Source organism: Falco peregrinus, chromosome W (genome assembly GCF_023634155.1).
Source record: "Falco peregrinus isolate bFalPer1 chromosome W, bFalPer1.pri, whole genome shotgun sequence".
In the NCBI taxonomy this organism is placed as follows: Eukaryota; Metazoa; Chordata; class Aves; order Falconiformes; family Falconidae; genus Falco; species Falco peregrinus.
Window position 1 is genome coordinate 27,106,502 of NC_073743.1, and position 17,188 is coordinate 27,123,689.

A 17,188-nucleotide genomic window follows, 5' to 3' on the forward strand; every position below is an offset into this window, starting at 1 on the left:
AGGTGCAGGGCCAAGAAAGATAGGGAGCAGTATGGGAAAATAGGGAGTAACAAACTACAAGGCTGAAGCATAGCAACACAATTAGCTACATGGATAGAATGCTTATTTTAGTCATGATAATTAGGGGTGTGAGAACCGTGCGTGTTTAGAGACTACTAACCAATTATATTTCTGCTTTACGAATATGCATGTGTATCGGTTCTATATAAGTAGTGTTAGAAACTAATAAAGTTGAGCAAGATGCATAACTCGTATTGAGCGTCTTCTTGACTCCGGCGAACCCTTCTTCCAACACTATAGTACTTAATTATCTATTGTAATCTTATACTTTGCAGTTTTGTCAGCTTTTCCTTTGTGCTAAATATGATATCCCTCCCTTGGGAACTTTGTAGTGTCTGTGCAGACACTCTACCCACAGAAATTTGGTAATTTTTGAAAAAACAGCAGAACTTCCTGGAGAACAAAAAACCTAGAGTTGTTTCCAGGGATTTGAAAACTTAGAAATGGAAGCAAAGAAAAATAAATTATAGGATAGACTAGCTTTATATTTCTTTATCTTGGCCATTGCTCAAAGGAAATCCCAATAAATGTTGCATCTCCCTCATTCCTTTAACAAATATCACTGTAAGATGTAAACTTGCTATCTGGCAGCTCAGCTGCTGTCTTTTAGAAGTGGGTCTTATTTTGTCAAACTACCCCAATTTAAGATTCAGATAAGAATGTCAGCTTTCCAATACTTTATTGATGTGAATCTTATCAACAGATAGCAAGAGATTTATAATTCCCAGTCAAAAGTCTGTATTACCATTGCTAGCTTCCCCAGTGTAATATAGGCTAATTACCTGATGGTAGGGGACACGGCTAGAATGCTCATTTGGTTTAGCCATTTATAGTTTGTATTATGCCCCTGTAGCACAGCACTTTGGGGTCAGACAGCTCTCACCAATTAACCAACCTGGCTGGGAAATTATTAGGTTTTCTCTAATATGAAGAAAAATGGTATCATAGAAATATAGGCTGTGGTCAGGAGGATGAAAGGGAAAATACCTCTGGTTGTCATAGTTTAGGCAGTTTAAGATAAAGAGAAAGCTTTATTTTTTATTTTATTTTCTTTTTAGTGGGGGTGCCTGAGTTTTGACTTTAGATACTTCACCTGCCTCAGAAAAGACCTGGGTCTGTAGTTCTTTCTCAGCTGAGGAAGTCAGCCAGCTATCTTATGTTCCAATAGGCAGCACATTACAAACACTCTGCTACCAGCCTGTACATCATATAGTGCTTAGGCTGCTGTAGTTTAACCTGGTCTTAAAGTAACTTTTAACAGCTTTATGTAGTGGGAATTATTAAGGTGACACATTGGTGAGTTTTGTTGCTCTCTTCTGCATGAGCAGAGCTAGGCCAGATCTGTATTTTGCTTCCTACAAGCTTCTCAGTGTTAGATGAGAGGAGGAAACCAGTTTTTTATGTATAGAGAAATATGGATTATTCCAACTAGTTATCACTTGTATTTATCACTAGTCTTTTAGATTATCTTGGTCACTGTCCAGAAGTGAAGCTGACTATGACAGTTAGGTTTGTACTAATATACTTAGGGAGCTTGGAAGAACATGCTTTTTTTTTTTTTTAATTGGTATTATGTGACCTGACATTTATATAAATAATAAAAAATGGGGTTTATACCTGTGTATAATTCTGCCAGTTTGCGATGGAGTTTTTTCATGCCATACTCCTGGTTTTGGTTGATCTTTTTTCATGGTGTGCAATGAAGGACTATATGGTGAAGGAGGTTTGGCAATCTTAATTATGGCAATAAGGGATCAGTGTGCGTGAATCACCATTCTTACAAAAAAGGAGGTACCTTGACTCCACTTTATATGTCTATAGAGTTTGCTGGCAGTGTAGAGGAATGGCCATAACTACCCTGAGCATTAGAGTCATGGTGGAACCAGCTCTTTGAGTATGTCTCCTTCTTTCAGATGACTGTGGATGTGATGCCACTGTGAGATTTTGAGATTTCCCCTAATTCAGAGATTGGAGAAGCAATGCATAATTTAAATTTGTTTACTCTCACATTAATGTTTTAAAAGTCTTTAAAATTGAGAGCAAAGGGCTGTGCCTTTTCCTGCATTCTACTACATCATTGTCTGTACATTACTTAAAAGAATCTTAATAATAAAATAAGAAAAATCTACATAAAGATTAAGGTTTTAAAATTATATTTAAGAGCTTTAATAGCTAGTTAACCCTAAAATACTCAAGTTCTCATTATCACAGGTATTCAGTCACTATAAGGTGCAAAATAATTAGTTCCATGAAGAGAAGCATCTCAATGTTGTCCCAAATCTGGGTTCTTCATCCGATGTGCAAGAGCCAATCCACAGACAGAGCCGAGTTATTTATCACATGTTTGCGCAGAGATGGGTGTGTAAATTCACAAAACTAGCACACCTCAACACAAAATGAAACACTTTATACACTTTGAACAATTGTTTACAATTACATTTAGTCACACTTAATTTTCATTGGTTCTTACAAGCCTCATCTCCATTTAAACGTACAGTATTCTTTCTTTTCACCACACCTTCTGTGGAGAGGGGGCTTTGTTAGTAGGGGGCTTGCTTTGCTTGAGGGTGGGTCTCTTAGTATGCTAATTATGACAGTTCACACATAGTTCAAGTATTTTTCTGTTTAGTCTCATTAACCATTTGGTTCTCCTTGAGCTTACCTTGTTATGCCCCAGTTTGACATATTTATGGTGTCTATTTCTTCACCCAAGGCCATGTCTTGTTAACTATTTGTAACATCCTCTGGTTTTCAAATTCTTTCTTGTTTTTCATTATAGATATTTAAATATTTTGTCTAAATTTCATGTTTAGTAACAGACTGACCTTCTATTAACCACGTATGTGCATCTGTTTGATCTAATACTGAGCCAGTCTACAACTGGACTAGTTTTGCATGGTAGCCATTCATAAAGGCTTCATTCAGTGTTATATGTAAATTGAGATTTTCCAGCATATATCTATTTTTCAGATGCTTGTTATTTTTCTGAAAATGTTGGTCTTGTGCTGACACTTCTGCTTGTGAAATTAACTGCAGGAAGTTTATAGAACAGCTTGATGCTTAAGAAAAATAATGAAATCTCTTTGCAAGAATAATATAGGTAGGTTTTTTTAAAGTCCAGTTGCTCAAAGCCTTAAAATTACTACATACTTGCTATGGAATTAAGAATTTATTGTTCAACACCCATATACATGAGAAATACCACTGATTTTAAATTTGCAAAATTCAAGGTTGAGGCTTTAAAGAAAACTATGTATTGCGTTACATACCGCTATTGAGAATAGAGCTAATGTTCAAAAAAACAAATGGTTTCTTCAGCATGTTCTATCTACAAAAATTTAGTGTCAGTATTAAAATAACTGTAATTCACACATTTTTGGTTTTTTGGACAGAGCAATATTTACAACATGGTCTTAAAAAGACAGAGATATATCTGTAGTTAGTATTTTAATAGCAGTTATTAAAAAGTAATACATAATGAGATATGAAGGTCCAAACAAGAACACCTGAATGTTCTCTTTCTTGACAAGAGGAACAGTTTCTATCATGATTTGAATTCTGCAGATCAACTTATTCTGGAATAGCATTTGGGTTTCTATTTGTATGCTTTCTTTTTCAGCCTACTACCTATAGAAACAAAAATTCAGTTTGGATAGAGGAGGGATTTGTGAGGTTGGCTCTTTTCAGTGGTGCTCCATGACAGGACCAGAGTCAATGGACACAAACTGAAACACAGGAGGTTCCATCTGAACAGCAGGAAACACTTATTCTATGAAAGTGACTGAGCACTCAAATAGTTTGCCCAGGATGGTAGTGCAGTCTCCCTTCTTAGATATATTCAAAAAGCATCTAGACATGGCCCTGGGCAACTGGCTTTAGGTGGCCCCTGCAGGGGGAACATGGTATCTAGCTTGTCCATGCCTGGAGTCCAGCATGGACTTTTACTGCTTGGTCTTCATAGCACAACTCACATATAACATGCTCATGCCTTGCCACAGAGGACAAGGGCACTGCCTCCAAATAAACCAGTAGCAGTGTCACCGAAATCAGGAATCAAGCCTCTTAACACCAATGTAGTATTAAGCAGCAGGCACTCCTTTATTGCAGCGCTGGGTGCTTGGTGGCATCTCCACAAATCAAGCACACCTGTGTAGGTTTTTACCGTTAAATTTATACACAAAATTACACGGTCATACACTTCCAATTACAATGATTGGTTAGAAATTTTCATATAATTGTAATATTTGCTGTGTCACCCTTCTCTGTTACTACGCTTGCGCAGGGGAAGGGTCTTCACCTGGGCAAGGGTCTTCTTGACCTGTGGGCGTGATTTTTAGTATTATAATGAAGGTAGTTTACTTCAGGTCATCTTAAAAGTTAGTTTTGTTGCCAAGTTGGAAGGCTGAAAATTGGTCTTGCCAAGCCATCCTATACACAATAGAACCTAGGTGCTCTGGTTATGGTCTAGAGAGTAAAGACTAAGGGTATTATAGTCTATAGCATAGGGACTTCAAGTAACAGTCTCAGATAATAAGCAGTACAGCGATTCATACATCATTGGTTAATAAGTGCTAACATGATTCCACCATGGAGGTTAACTCTTTAGAATCAAAATGTTCTTCTAACTAACTGTTACATAAACACAGAATATAGAAAGATTCAGTAAGATCTTAAGTAATTTGCCACAGCAGGAGCAGTTTGCTTGATGCAGCTGAGGAAGAAGTGGGTATCAACCACCTCTAGGAAATCATCAGGAACTAGTATTGTCTAGCTTAAGGTGCAGAATTAGAAGTGATGTGGAAGACATTTGTGAAGGAGGCTTGGGTGATGAGGGAATTGAGTTGGTAACAGTGGCCATAGGTCTGCCTTATATGTGAGATCCAACTTCTCTTATTCATTCCAAATAGTCTTCTAAAATAATGGAGATTGCCTTTTTGTGGAAAAATTTAGTAACACACTAAATTCTTACTTTTAAATAAAAAAAAGGATGTCTTGCTCTAAGCAAAATACTTGAAATGAAATGGCCAGATTAGTGAATGAGAGAGATTATGATTTTTATGGATAAACTCAATTCCTTTCTTTGTAGAATATTTTGATCACATATAGAATTCAACCTGTGAGCTTCTGTCACAAACCACTTTTTGTGATAGCTTCAGAAAATGACCTGTGTATTGCAAGTTGCTCTAATGATTTTTATATGTGGTTTCAATATTTGCAGATACTGAATTAATGGAACAACTAATCCATTTGCATTTTTATTTTTCATTTACTTTGTAATTTCTTTATTGGTAAAAATTAGTCTAAACCATGGCTATCAACAACTACTGATTAGACACTAATTTTAATTCTTTTATATAATCATCCATTTTTACATTGTCTAGTGTTGCTTGAGTAGATCAATGAATGCTCACAGTAGTTGTTATTCAAGTAGACCATTTTAGTTAATAATTGTAAAAGAATACCATAATTTCAGTATTTTAGATAGAAAAAAAAATAGTTTTCCATTTTAAGGAGGCAAAATATATGAAGAAATTAAAAAATTTAAATTTTCTTTTTATGAAAAGCGTGGAAAGCAAATTTCAAAAATTTCAAATATTTTTAAATTTGGAAATGGAATGGAAATACAAATTATGAACAACCTGTAATGCATGCAAAAAGAAGCCATGGTTTGTAGTGAGACTGAAAGGAGAACTGAATAATTCATGAGAACAGGCTAAATAAGAATATTTCAGTGCAGCTACTTCAGGTTTGTTTACTGATAAATATTAATACCTGATATAAGTTTTTTAAATGTTTGTCGTATAGTGCAGGCTAGAAAAAATATAATACCTAAAGCACTGAAAATGCTTTATTTCTGGTTTTGAGACTTGATTGTCCTTTGGGGGAAAAACCCACCCAATCAAACATGAAAACGGAAAGAAACTCGAGTACATTACATAATGAAAGATAGAAATTTTAATTTCACAAACACCTAAGCCTAAATTACTGTGGAATGCCTATAACTATAAAATCCTTACAATTATAAAGCAGCACGCACTTACCATTATTTAGCAAGGAGTGATAAAACTGACATACTGTTGTAGCCACTCACACTTTGCATCATTCTGTCCTCCTTCCCACTCCCAGAAATATAGAGGTGAAATGGTTTTACGTAGTGTCCATAAACTACACAATGTAATGAAGTCTCAAATAATTTAGGACAATTAAAACCAACATTTTGAATACCTCCCTGTAACATCATGGTCCACAAACAAAAAATGAGCAACGTTAACAGAGTAAATTAAACTAATTTTTAGTAACTAGCATGAAGCAAAGAGCTAGTTCCCTTCTAGGTGAGAACTTTTTCTCCAGAAACCATTAGAACTGAGACTAATTAATTCAGTCTCGATCACTTGTGGTGTAATCACTTCCACAAAATGTTATTTTCCTTTTCCCTTCATCATCACAAAGAATTCCCTTTTGCCAACCTCTGTTTTATTACTGTATGATAGCATTGTTCAGATCTTTTGGCCATCCTCAGAGAAGCTTTCCAAAATGGGGCTTCAGTCCTCAAACAAATAACTTTCTGAGGAGGCTGTAGAAACTGTCCAACCCATATATTTACTTTGTCATGCTCCTTTCTATATGTCTTCTCCATTAACAAAGGTGTAAAAAAATGGCTCCTCCTAAAATGTGTTCACTTTAGAGCCATATCTCCTTCATAGGAATCAGTAGCGTCAGCATCTCCAAAAGTAATACATTTCTTTACATCTAAAAATGTGTGAGATAGATAGACTTATGTCGCTATGTGAACATTGCTATGTCTGTAGCTCAGTAGACAAAGAATTGTTCTGCATGGCTGCTACTATTACAGCAGCCATTTTATCAGGCCTTGAAAATTGTGTACTATTCCCTCAGGTTGAATGAATGGAGCTGGATTCCTCTGGTATCATTGCTAATTCAGCTTACAAAATTATAATCAAAATATATTTTTAAAAAAACTATTCAGACTTAATTAGATAAATGTTATCTTTAGGCATATTTTAAAATAAAGCTTTGTTAGGAAAGTTTAATGGTTAATAGAAATCCTAACAGATACAATTTTAAACTTTTTTTCCACCCTGTTTTGGAATAGTCTTTTTTTCTTTTTTTTTTTTTTTTTTTTTTTTTTTTTTACCTGTTAAGTATAACTTACCATTTTTTCTTTTGCTCTGTTCTGTGTTAAAGTGATTTTTGAAGTGTGGAAAAGAGTGAACTCTGCTGGGGCAGATAACCATATCCATATAGGAACACTGTACCATGTGAAGTCACTCTCTCCTTTTACATTGTTTCATAACCAGGATAGTCTGGCACACATAGCAATTGAGAAGGACATCTAAGACCCATTTTCCATTGTTCATTAAGGCACTCTGACATGCATTAATGCCTCTCATATCATTTAGTTTAAATAATGCGAGCAAATGTGGAACTTGTGGTGAGACCCTTCAGAAAACCAGTCATATATCAAAGGAGGTGCTACATGGTTCTTTTTTTGAGATCACTGACAGGATTTTCAATAATTGACTTAATACTGTTGACATATGTTTGCCCAGTGATTTATTTTAGTTTGCTCAAATGCTTTATTCTGTAACATCAACTCTGTTGGACATATTACAGTGCTTCACACATGACCACTAAAGACAGACACTTCTAAGGTAGCATGGGATAATAAGGCATTAGTATGCAAGGAGGGATGATATTGTAATCAGGTTCATAATTATTAATACCCTTTTAATAGGCTACTCCCTCTTAGTTTGAGGCTGCAGTGCAGGGTATTTTGGATATTTTAGGTTGTTCAAGCTTTTAACATCATCAGTTTTCTCCATCACTGATGTTACTGTTGTCATTCTTAAGCTAGAAAACCTGTACATCTGGAAATTGTACATCTGTTCATGATTTTACTTGACATTACGACCTGATGCTCAGTTTAACCAAGTCCATTTTTTGCCTAAAAAAATCCCCAGAACTTTCTTGTCTGTTCTTTTTTGAAAATATAGATAATCTGAGAGGAATTAGCGTACGCACACAGATGCCATGCAAAAGAAAAGAAGGATAACAAGTTTACATTGTTATTCAGCAGTGTCATGGTTTAACCTCATCCAGCAACTAAGCACTATGCAGCCACTCACTCACTTCCTCTGTGCCCCCCTGCTCCCCCCAAGGGATAGGGAGGAGAATTGGGAAAAAGGTAAAACTTGAGGGTTGAGATAAGAACAATTTAATAGCTGAAATGAAATAATAATAATAACAACAGCAACAACAATATCAATAACAATCGTAATGAAAAGAAAAGAGGAGAGGAAAAAAATCTAAAGGGAAAAGAAAAAACTCCAAGCGATGCACAATACCATTGCTTACCACCAATGCTGACAATTGCTGACTGATGCCCAGCCAGTCCCCATGCAGAGATTCCCCCAGCCCTCGCCAACTCCCTCAGTTTATATTGCTGAGCATGACGTTCTATGGTATGGAATATCCATTTGGCTAGTTCAGGTCACCTGTCCTGGCTGTATTCCCTCCCAGTTTCTTGTGCCCCTCCAGCTTTCTTCCTGGCAAGGCCTGAGAAACTGAAAAGTCCTTGACTTAGTGTCATGGTTTAACCCTGGCCAGCAACCAAGCACCACACACCCACTCGCTCACTCCCCCTCACCCAGAGGAATGTGGAGGAGAATCAGAAAGGAATGCAAACCTCAAGGATTCAGATAAGAACAATTTAATAGGTAAACCAAAAGCCGTACACACATGTAGAGGAATTATAGAGGACTGTATGAAAAATTTATTTGTAAAGAGGTTGTAATGATTGTTAAAAACATAAGGTATGAAATGTTAAAAAAAGGGGGGGGGAAGTGTAGAGGAATGAAGCTGGGTTAATTAGCATTGATAATATACAACTGTGGGGTGGTGGGTTGGCTGATGTAGATAAATTGCAGGTGTGGCTGGTTCTGTTAAGTGGTTGAGCAGCCAATGAAGAGAGAGCAGCCAAGGAAGAGAGAGGAGAAAGAAACAGAGAGAAGAGGGAGAAGTGTACCCTGGGTGAGGAGAGATAAGGAGAAAGCAGCAGAGGGACTGGCATGAAGAGTATGTTGGTATGAGGTGGTAAAAGACCTTGTTGCAGCTGGCTAGTTTTGAGAGTGCTGTGACGCACACAAGCAAAACAAGGATTTAATTCCCTGCTTCCCATCAGCAGGCAGGTGTTCAGCCATCTCCAGGAATGCAGGGCTCCTTCATGTGTAATGGTTACTTGGGAAAACAAATGCCATAATGCCAGATGTTGTCCCCTTCCTTTTCCTTTCCCCCAGTTCATATACTCAGCGTGATGTCATATGCCATGGAATACCTCTGTGGCTAGTTCAGGTCAGCTGTCCTGGCTGTGTCCCTTCCCAATTTCCCATGCCCCTCCAGCCCTCTTGCTGGCAGGGCCTGAGAAACCAAAAAGTCCTTGACTTAGTATAAACATTACCCAGCAACAACTAAAAACGTTAGCGTGCTATCAACATTGTTCTCACTTCATAGCCAAAACACAGTGCGCCAGCTACTGAAAAGAAAATTAACTCTATCCTGGTGGAAACCAGGACAAGGAGTTATTTCTGTGCATTCACACCACTTGCTTATTTTCCTCTCTAGGAGTCCAAGATAGTGCCACAGGCCTGAAAGAAGGACCTGAGATGTTCCAATGAGTAGTATGCTTTTCCATGCATCTAAGCAGCCTCGTACTCCAGTCCCAGACAGTGTTCAAAGAATGGCCATTACTAGCAGATAATAATCTTTATTTGCTGAAGCTTTATAGAATAAATTGATAGGTTTATGTTAGTCCTTCACAAAAAGATATTATGATTCAAATGTGGTTGCTACTTCAAATTCACGTTACTGATATTTTTTGTTAATTGCAATTAATATTTTAACTTTTAATATTTTAATTGATGCTACAAACCAGATCTTTGCATAAGTAAGAATGGCCTTTATTACAGGGTTTTCTAGGGAATCAAAAGTCTTTTACTCAGTTCTGAAGCCAGTTGTTATTACAATCTCTATGCTTTAATAACATGTTCTAGACTTGTTTGAGAAGAACATAAAGCTTATGCTAAATATGTTACTTGTAGTTGTTAAAAAAATTATTTTAAAGCACAGCTTAGGCTAATGAAAAATCTTTGGTAATTAACTGAATATTTCCTTTTTGCTTGGTTTAAAAAGATCAGTCCATCTTTGTTCCAGTTTTCAAATCTTTCCAGAATTATTCTTTAATTTCCTGGACAGTATGCTTAACACCTGGAAATATAATTTACAGGTCTGCACCTTTTTGATAGCAAGTGTGAGAGTACGTGGAGTAATAAGTTAATAAATGTCATGCATATTCTGTAGGGAAGAAATTAGCAGATCATTAGTGAACTGCAAGCGTCTCACTTTGCATTGTATGTGCATGTGTACTTTTGTAAAAGACTTATAGTCTTTATAGGTGATTCAGTCTTGTACCCTAACAGAAACATATTGCAGGAAGAAAGACTGCTGGAAATTAAAAGGCTCAGGTTCCAATACATGACAACTATAATGATTTGGCTTTCCTTTTTGTGATGATCTCCTGCTTATAAATTGCCAGAAGCAATATTCTTTACTTGCTTCTTCCATCTGAAGGATTTGCAAAGGTAATTAATTTCATTCTTTGATTCACTTCTTAGAAATACCTTATTTTTTTCTTTTCCTTTCCAAAAATGTAACCTGAATTCTTCTAATTTATCATGGTGGTTATTTTGAGGGTTGATAAAATCATGAATATTACTAGTAGTATTGTGAGCATTCCTTCTTGTACTGTTTGTAAAAGAATCATGTTTTGAAGCTTGATATAATTCTGAAAGAATATTAGAGTCTGCTGAAATTATCTTTAAAGTGCTTGGAAATTGCTCATAAAATGCATAAATTAATTTCCTTATGCTACATATGTATCTGTATGCATGCGTGGGAATATTTATAAACATAATACCAAAAAAAAGTGTGCAAGTTGCATTCTCACTTGTGTATATATAGGCACACTGAGATATATTAAAAAAAAATCTAGTCAAGATCTATCTAGTCAATACATATTTGTATGTTCAAACAGTCTGTAGCATCCTTCCCCTCAACATACACTTGTAATCTTTAACAAATCATTCTGCTAGTATAAAATAAGACTAAACTCTAAGCAATTTTAATTTACCTTTAGATGAAACAATAACATAATGACATATCTGGAGTATTACTTTCTGCATTTTGGTCACGGCAGGGTTTTTGGGGATTTTTGGTTTGTATTTTTTTATGTCTACCATACAATGACAAAGGTTTATTTTCCCTTTGTTCTTTTCAGAGTGCTGCAGCAGCTCCCAGTCCAGTGCTAGGAAACATTCCCCCAGGAGATGGCATACCAGTAGGTCCTGTACCACCGGTTTTTTTTCAGGTATTCAGAAAAATTATGATTATAGGAACTTTAGGATAGAAAATCCTCCATAATACTGTTTAAAAGTTTGTATAAAGGGTCCTCTTCTAAACTATATGCCATTATACAGTACAATACTTGAGAGGATCTTTTTAACAAAAGTAAATAGATGGAAAGGAAAGGATCTTTCTAACCGACAAATATTCAATTTGTGAAATGGTACAGCGCAACTCATTTCAGAATTTCAGGAATAAGAAATGGTGCCAGCTGGTTGGAGCTTGAAAATGCTTGAATATAATTTTATAACAATTTGTTATGAAAAAATATTAGAATTGAATAATGAAATAAGAACTTTGTTGGTCATGCCACAAGCCAAACATTTAAGATGTTCAAATTTCAATGAAATTTAGACCTAGACAATTAAGAATATACTACTGAGCATCTGTTGGCATTGAGGATCTCAACCCAAAGGCCTAAAAACAAGCCAAGGAATTAGAGCATATGTTGCCTCTCATAAGATTTGTCATAAATGAAATTAAATAGCCAGTTACCACTTTGGATACTAGCAGTACAGAATACAAGGATGGAAAAATTTGCAACTTATAGCGTAAGGCCAAACTACAATGGTAGTCAAAGATTGGATTGCTCATATAAGTGAGCTTGCATCTCCTGGTCACCAAAGCTCAGTTCTTTTTCTCTTCACTGGCAAACTCTGCAGCAGTAGGAGCAAATGCCACCCTGGAATTGAAACAGTGCTTTAAGATGCAGCACAATAGAGATTTCCACTTCACATACTTGAGCTCATAGAATCATAGAATCATTTAGGTTGGAAAAGACCTTTAAAATCAAGTCTAACCATTAACCTAGCACTGCAAGTTCACCACTAAACCATACCCCTAAGTGCCACACCCTTTCATGATGTGAAAGGAACAATTCAGATTTCCAGGACCATGATCTGAGGAGATCATCATGACAGAAAGCTTCTGTTCCATAAAAACCAAGTGTTGAAATCCAGGTAGAGATACAAGCTAGCATCATTTTCCTTCTTCCATGAGATACATAGACAAAAGAAGCTATTTAATCTGAAAAAAAAAAAGTGATGTTTTACTTTCTTACATCTTTACAACTCTTTATTCTCTTAGCAAAATGGTGATTGTAAAAAATGGCAGGATAGTAGCAGTCTTTATTTCATTTTTTTTGTTCTGTAAGTAAGTGACAGTGGATTATTTGTGTGGCGTTCCTTTTCCCAGAGTCATGGGGGAAAGAGCGCTATGTTGCAGTATTGATACCTGTCTAGAAAAATACAAAACCTGGCATGAGCATGTTGTTTCCTTGATTGACTCAGAATCTGAAATGCAGGTTTTAGAATCATAGAATCATAGAATAGTTTGGGTTGGAAGGAACCTTTGAAGGTCATCTAGTCCACCCCCCCCTGAAATCAACAGGGACATCTTCAACCAGATGAGGTTTCTCAGAACCCTATCCAACCTGACCTTGAATGATTCCAGGGATGGGGCATCTATAACCTCTCTGGGCAACCTATGCCAGTCTTTCATTTTACTCATCATAAAAAATGACTTCCCTATATCTAGTCTAAATCTACCCTCTTTTAGTTTACAACCATTACCCCTTGTCCTATTGCAACAGGCCCTACCAAAAAGCCTGTCTCCATCTTTCTTATAAGCTCCCTTTAAGTATTGAAAGGCTGCAATAAGGTCTTCTTGGAGTCTTCTCTTCTCCAGGCTGAATAACCCCAACTCTCTCGACCTTTCTTCAGAGGAGAGGTGTTCCAGCCCTCTTATCACCTTTGTGGCCCTTCTTTGGACCCGCTCTAACAGGTACATGTCTTTCCTGTGCTGGGGGGCCCAGAGCTGGATGCAGTACTCCAGGTGGGGTCCCACCAGAACAGAGTAGAGGGGGAGAATCACCTCCCTTGACCTGCTGGCCACACTGCTTTTGATGGAGCCCAGCATATGGTTGGCTTTCTGGGCAGGAAGTGCACATTACCTGCTCATGTCCAGCTTTTCATCCACCAACACCCCCTAGTCCTTCTCCACAGGGCTGCTCTCAGTCCATTCATCCCTCAGACTGTATTGATATCGGGGATTGCCCTGATCCAAGTGCAGGACCTTGCACTTGGATTTGTTGAACCTCACGAGGTTCGCATGGGCCCATTCCTTAAACTTGTTAAGGTCCCTCTGGATGGCATCCCTTCCCTCAAGTGAATCAACTGCACCACTCATCTTGGTGTCATCTGCAAACTTGCTGAGGGTGCACTCAATCCCACTGTCTCTATCATTGATGAAGATATTAAATAGTACTGGTCCCAATACAGACCCCTGAGAGGCACCACTCATCACTGATTTCCATCCAGACATTGAGCTGTTGACCACTACCCTCTGGTTGTGACCACCCAACAAATTCTTCATCCACTGAACAGGTCACCCATCAGATCCATATCTCTCCAATTTAGAGAGAAGGATGTTGTCAAAGGCCTTACAGAAGTCCAGATAGATGACATCTGTAGCTATTCCCTTGTCTATTGATGCAGTCCCTCCATCAATACTTTTAATACATGAATTAAAAATACTTGAAATTTCAAAATATCTGAAAGTTTCCAGTCACAAAATCTTCAGGAGTTGGCAGAAGTGAGTCCAATATACAGGAAAAATTTGTGTTGTTTAAGTTTCCTCCATAGCGGAAAGTCTTTCCTTTTCTGTTCCACTAAAGCTTCCATTCTCTTCCACAAAAAGCCTCAGTACTGGCTTCATATCTCAGAAGAAAAAGATTCTTGTTTGTCAGTATCTGAGTTTAGTCTTATTTAAAGCCTCACAGACAGCCTACTCTTTTTCCAAGACCTGGGACTAAAAATAAACTGAGAAAGATCTATTTTCACTGTAACATTTTGTAACATTAATTAGAGCTATAATCAACTCAAAAATATGTCATTAATTTTTTGCAAGGCAAGTTTCAAGAACTGATCTATGCAGTCCAATTTGTTTGGACTTCTCCAGAGATTACCATTCACCAATTCTTAAAATTGCTGAGTCCTTTTCATCAAGTATCTCTGTAACATGCAAGACCTGAAATGAGTCCTTTGTAGTTTTAGTTGCCAGAAATCTACTTTCTTCAGTTGAATAGCTTAGTTAAAAAAAAAAAAACAAAACACATTTTCCAAGAGAGTATTAGTTTTCTCTGTAGTTAAATGTTTAAGAATATATATAAAGAAATAACATTTTAGTTAGAAAATCCAACTGTAGGTTTGATAGCAAATATATTAATATGGTTGGGAGCAATCCTGAAAAAAGTATGTTAAGCCAAAATTAAGTCAGTGTACGGAAACTATAATGTCTGTATAAAGTAAATACACGTACAGTCCATGATAACGTGCTGTGGTGTTGGGATGAGTGTCTATTGTCAAGAAGCAGTTAATATCTGGTTGTAATGCCTCCAGAGCTGAATCTTACTGATATAAATTTATCTGAGGACAAGAAAATATATTGGCAGACATCAGCCAATAATAACGTGGACCTTGAAAACTGAGGGACATCATCTGTTTCTTAAAAAGTAGGTGAAAAGAAAAAATAAGAAAGACAAACTCAAGGGCAAAACATCCTGCTTTAACTACTGCCTTTCTAGTACATCTTTAAGTAGTAAATGAACTTCCATATACTCTTCTGCAGCTCCACTAATCGTGACATCACAAGAGTAAACCAAACCACAGAAAATATGTTCACCTGTCTTAGCCTGAATACTGAGGAACTCCAGTCCCTTTCTTATGAATTACCAGTCTTCTTCCACTGAAGGATGAAAATTTACACTTGGACCTGCAATTCACTCCTAGATTATGGAAATGAACAATTCTGGTCTTTTTAAGAGTGGGAAGATTATAGAAATAGTGGTAGAATGGTACTTATATATATATATATATAGTTCAGTAAGACTATATTTAGTTTAGTAAGACTTTCTATTACAAAAACATTGTAACACTTCAATGTTTTGCAAACTACAATTTATTTGGAGGATTATCCTGAAATGATAAAACTGCCTTTTGTTGCATTCATGAAAATGTTTGGATTGGTCTAAGTTATAGCTGTCAACAACCACTATCTTCCAGCTCTACTTGGCTAACTCTGAATTGCTAGGTCACTTAAAATCATTTCATTTTTCATCAGTACTGGCTCTTAGTTTTGCACTGGAACTTGATTTCAGTGTGTGGTGCAAACTACTAAGACACAAGCAAAATGCATTCTCTTGCTACAGCAGTTGCTTCTCATCAGACAGTTCAGAGAAAGGTGGAAATTAGGTAGGGACTGTGCTAGGAACCAAGAAACCTTACATGAGTTCACTGGAACTGCTGCCCACTGCTGTTAATTCTGTCCTTTATTTTTTATAAAAGAAAAAGAAACCAGTACATTAGTATGACACAGTAATTGCTCCTATAGTCAAACACTGGAAGCTTTTCTAAATGTGGTGAGTTGACCCTGGCCAACAGCCAAACACCTACACAACCTTTCACTAACTTCCCTCTCCTGTGGAACAGGGAGAAAATAGAAGGAAGACAAGGAGACTCATGGTTGAGAAATTCACAGTTTATTAGGGAAAGTAAAAGCTGTGTGTGTAAGGAAAGCAAAAAAGGAAATAATTCACTATTTCCCCTTGTCAATCAGATGTTTAGTCATGGCCAGGAAAGTAGGGCCTAGTAGAAGAATGGCTGCAGAAGCATGGCCTTAGAATCTCTGAAGATCTGCACAATCCAGGCCTGGTATTAGAATAGGCCTGCAATTAGAATTGTGCTGAAGTTGCTGTGCTGAAGACAACAAGAAAGGTAGCCTTGAGATATTCTTGAATCCTGAGACCAAGTAATTATGTTGTGCCAACAGGCCGTGGCTGTAACAAGATACAGCTGCTGGGAAAGCAGGTGCAAGGCCAAGAAAGATAGGGAGCAGTATGGGAAAATAGGGAGTAGCAAACTACAAGGCTGAAGCACAGCAACACAATTAGCTACATGGATAGAATGCTTATTTTAGTCATGATAATTAGGGGTGTGAGAATCGCACATGTTTAGAGACTACTAACCAATTATATTTCTGCTTTACGAATATGCATGTGTATCGGTTCTATATAAGTAGTGTTAGAAACTAATAAAGTTGAGCAAGATGCATAACTCGTATTGAGCGTCTTCTTGACTCCGGCGAACCCTTCTTCCAACAGGGCCTCATCACACATTAACAGTTACTTATGCCATAACAAATAACATAACAGACAAATGCCATAACCACAAACATCTCTGCTTCCTCCTCTTTTCCCTGAGCTTTTATTGCTGAGCATGACATCATATGGTATGGAATATCCCTTTGGTCAGTTGGGGTCAGCTGTCTTGGCTGTGTCCCCTCCCAACTTCTTGCACACCCCCAAGCCACTGGGGGTGGGGTGGGGGGTGGGGGTACAGAGTGGGAAAAAAGAGAAAACCTCGATGCTGTGCAAACACTGTTCATCAACAGCTCAAACACTGGTGTGTTGTTAACACTGGTTTAGTCACAAATCCAAAACACAGCACCCTACAGGCTTCTATGAAGAAAATTAACTCTGTCCCAGCCAGACCAGTACACAACTATAGCATGCTCAAATCAAAACTTGTTATCTTGGGCCTCATGTTGAGTGCCAAAAGGACGGTGGTGGGTTGACCCCAGCCAACAACCAAAC

The 17,188-nt window shown here is 37.2% G+C and overlaps 1 protein-coding gene across 6 annotated transcripts in view; it reads left to right on the plus strand.

Moving 5' to 3' along the window:
* The window catches only part of LOC129783015 (single-stranded DNA-binding protein 2-like), a 159,754-nt gene that overhangs the window by 113,221 nt on the left and 29,345 nt on the right, over nucleotides 1-17,188 (plus strand). For 4 of the 6 annotated variants that reach the window (XM_055792629.1, XM_055792630.1, XM_055792631.1 and 1 more), the window contains exon 5: nucleotides 11,414-11,503. The exons of the other annotated variants lie outside the window; for them this stretch is intronic. In XM_055792629.1, coding sequence (XP_055648604.1) covers nucleotides 11,414-11,503 — 90 coding nt within the window. The remainder of the gene's footprint in view (nucleotides 1-11,413; nucleotides 11,504-17,188) is intronic. 6 annotated transcript variants of the gene reach the window in all.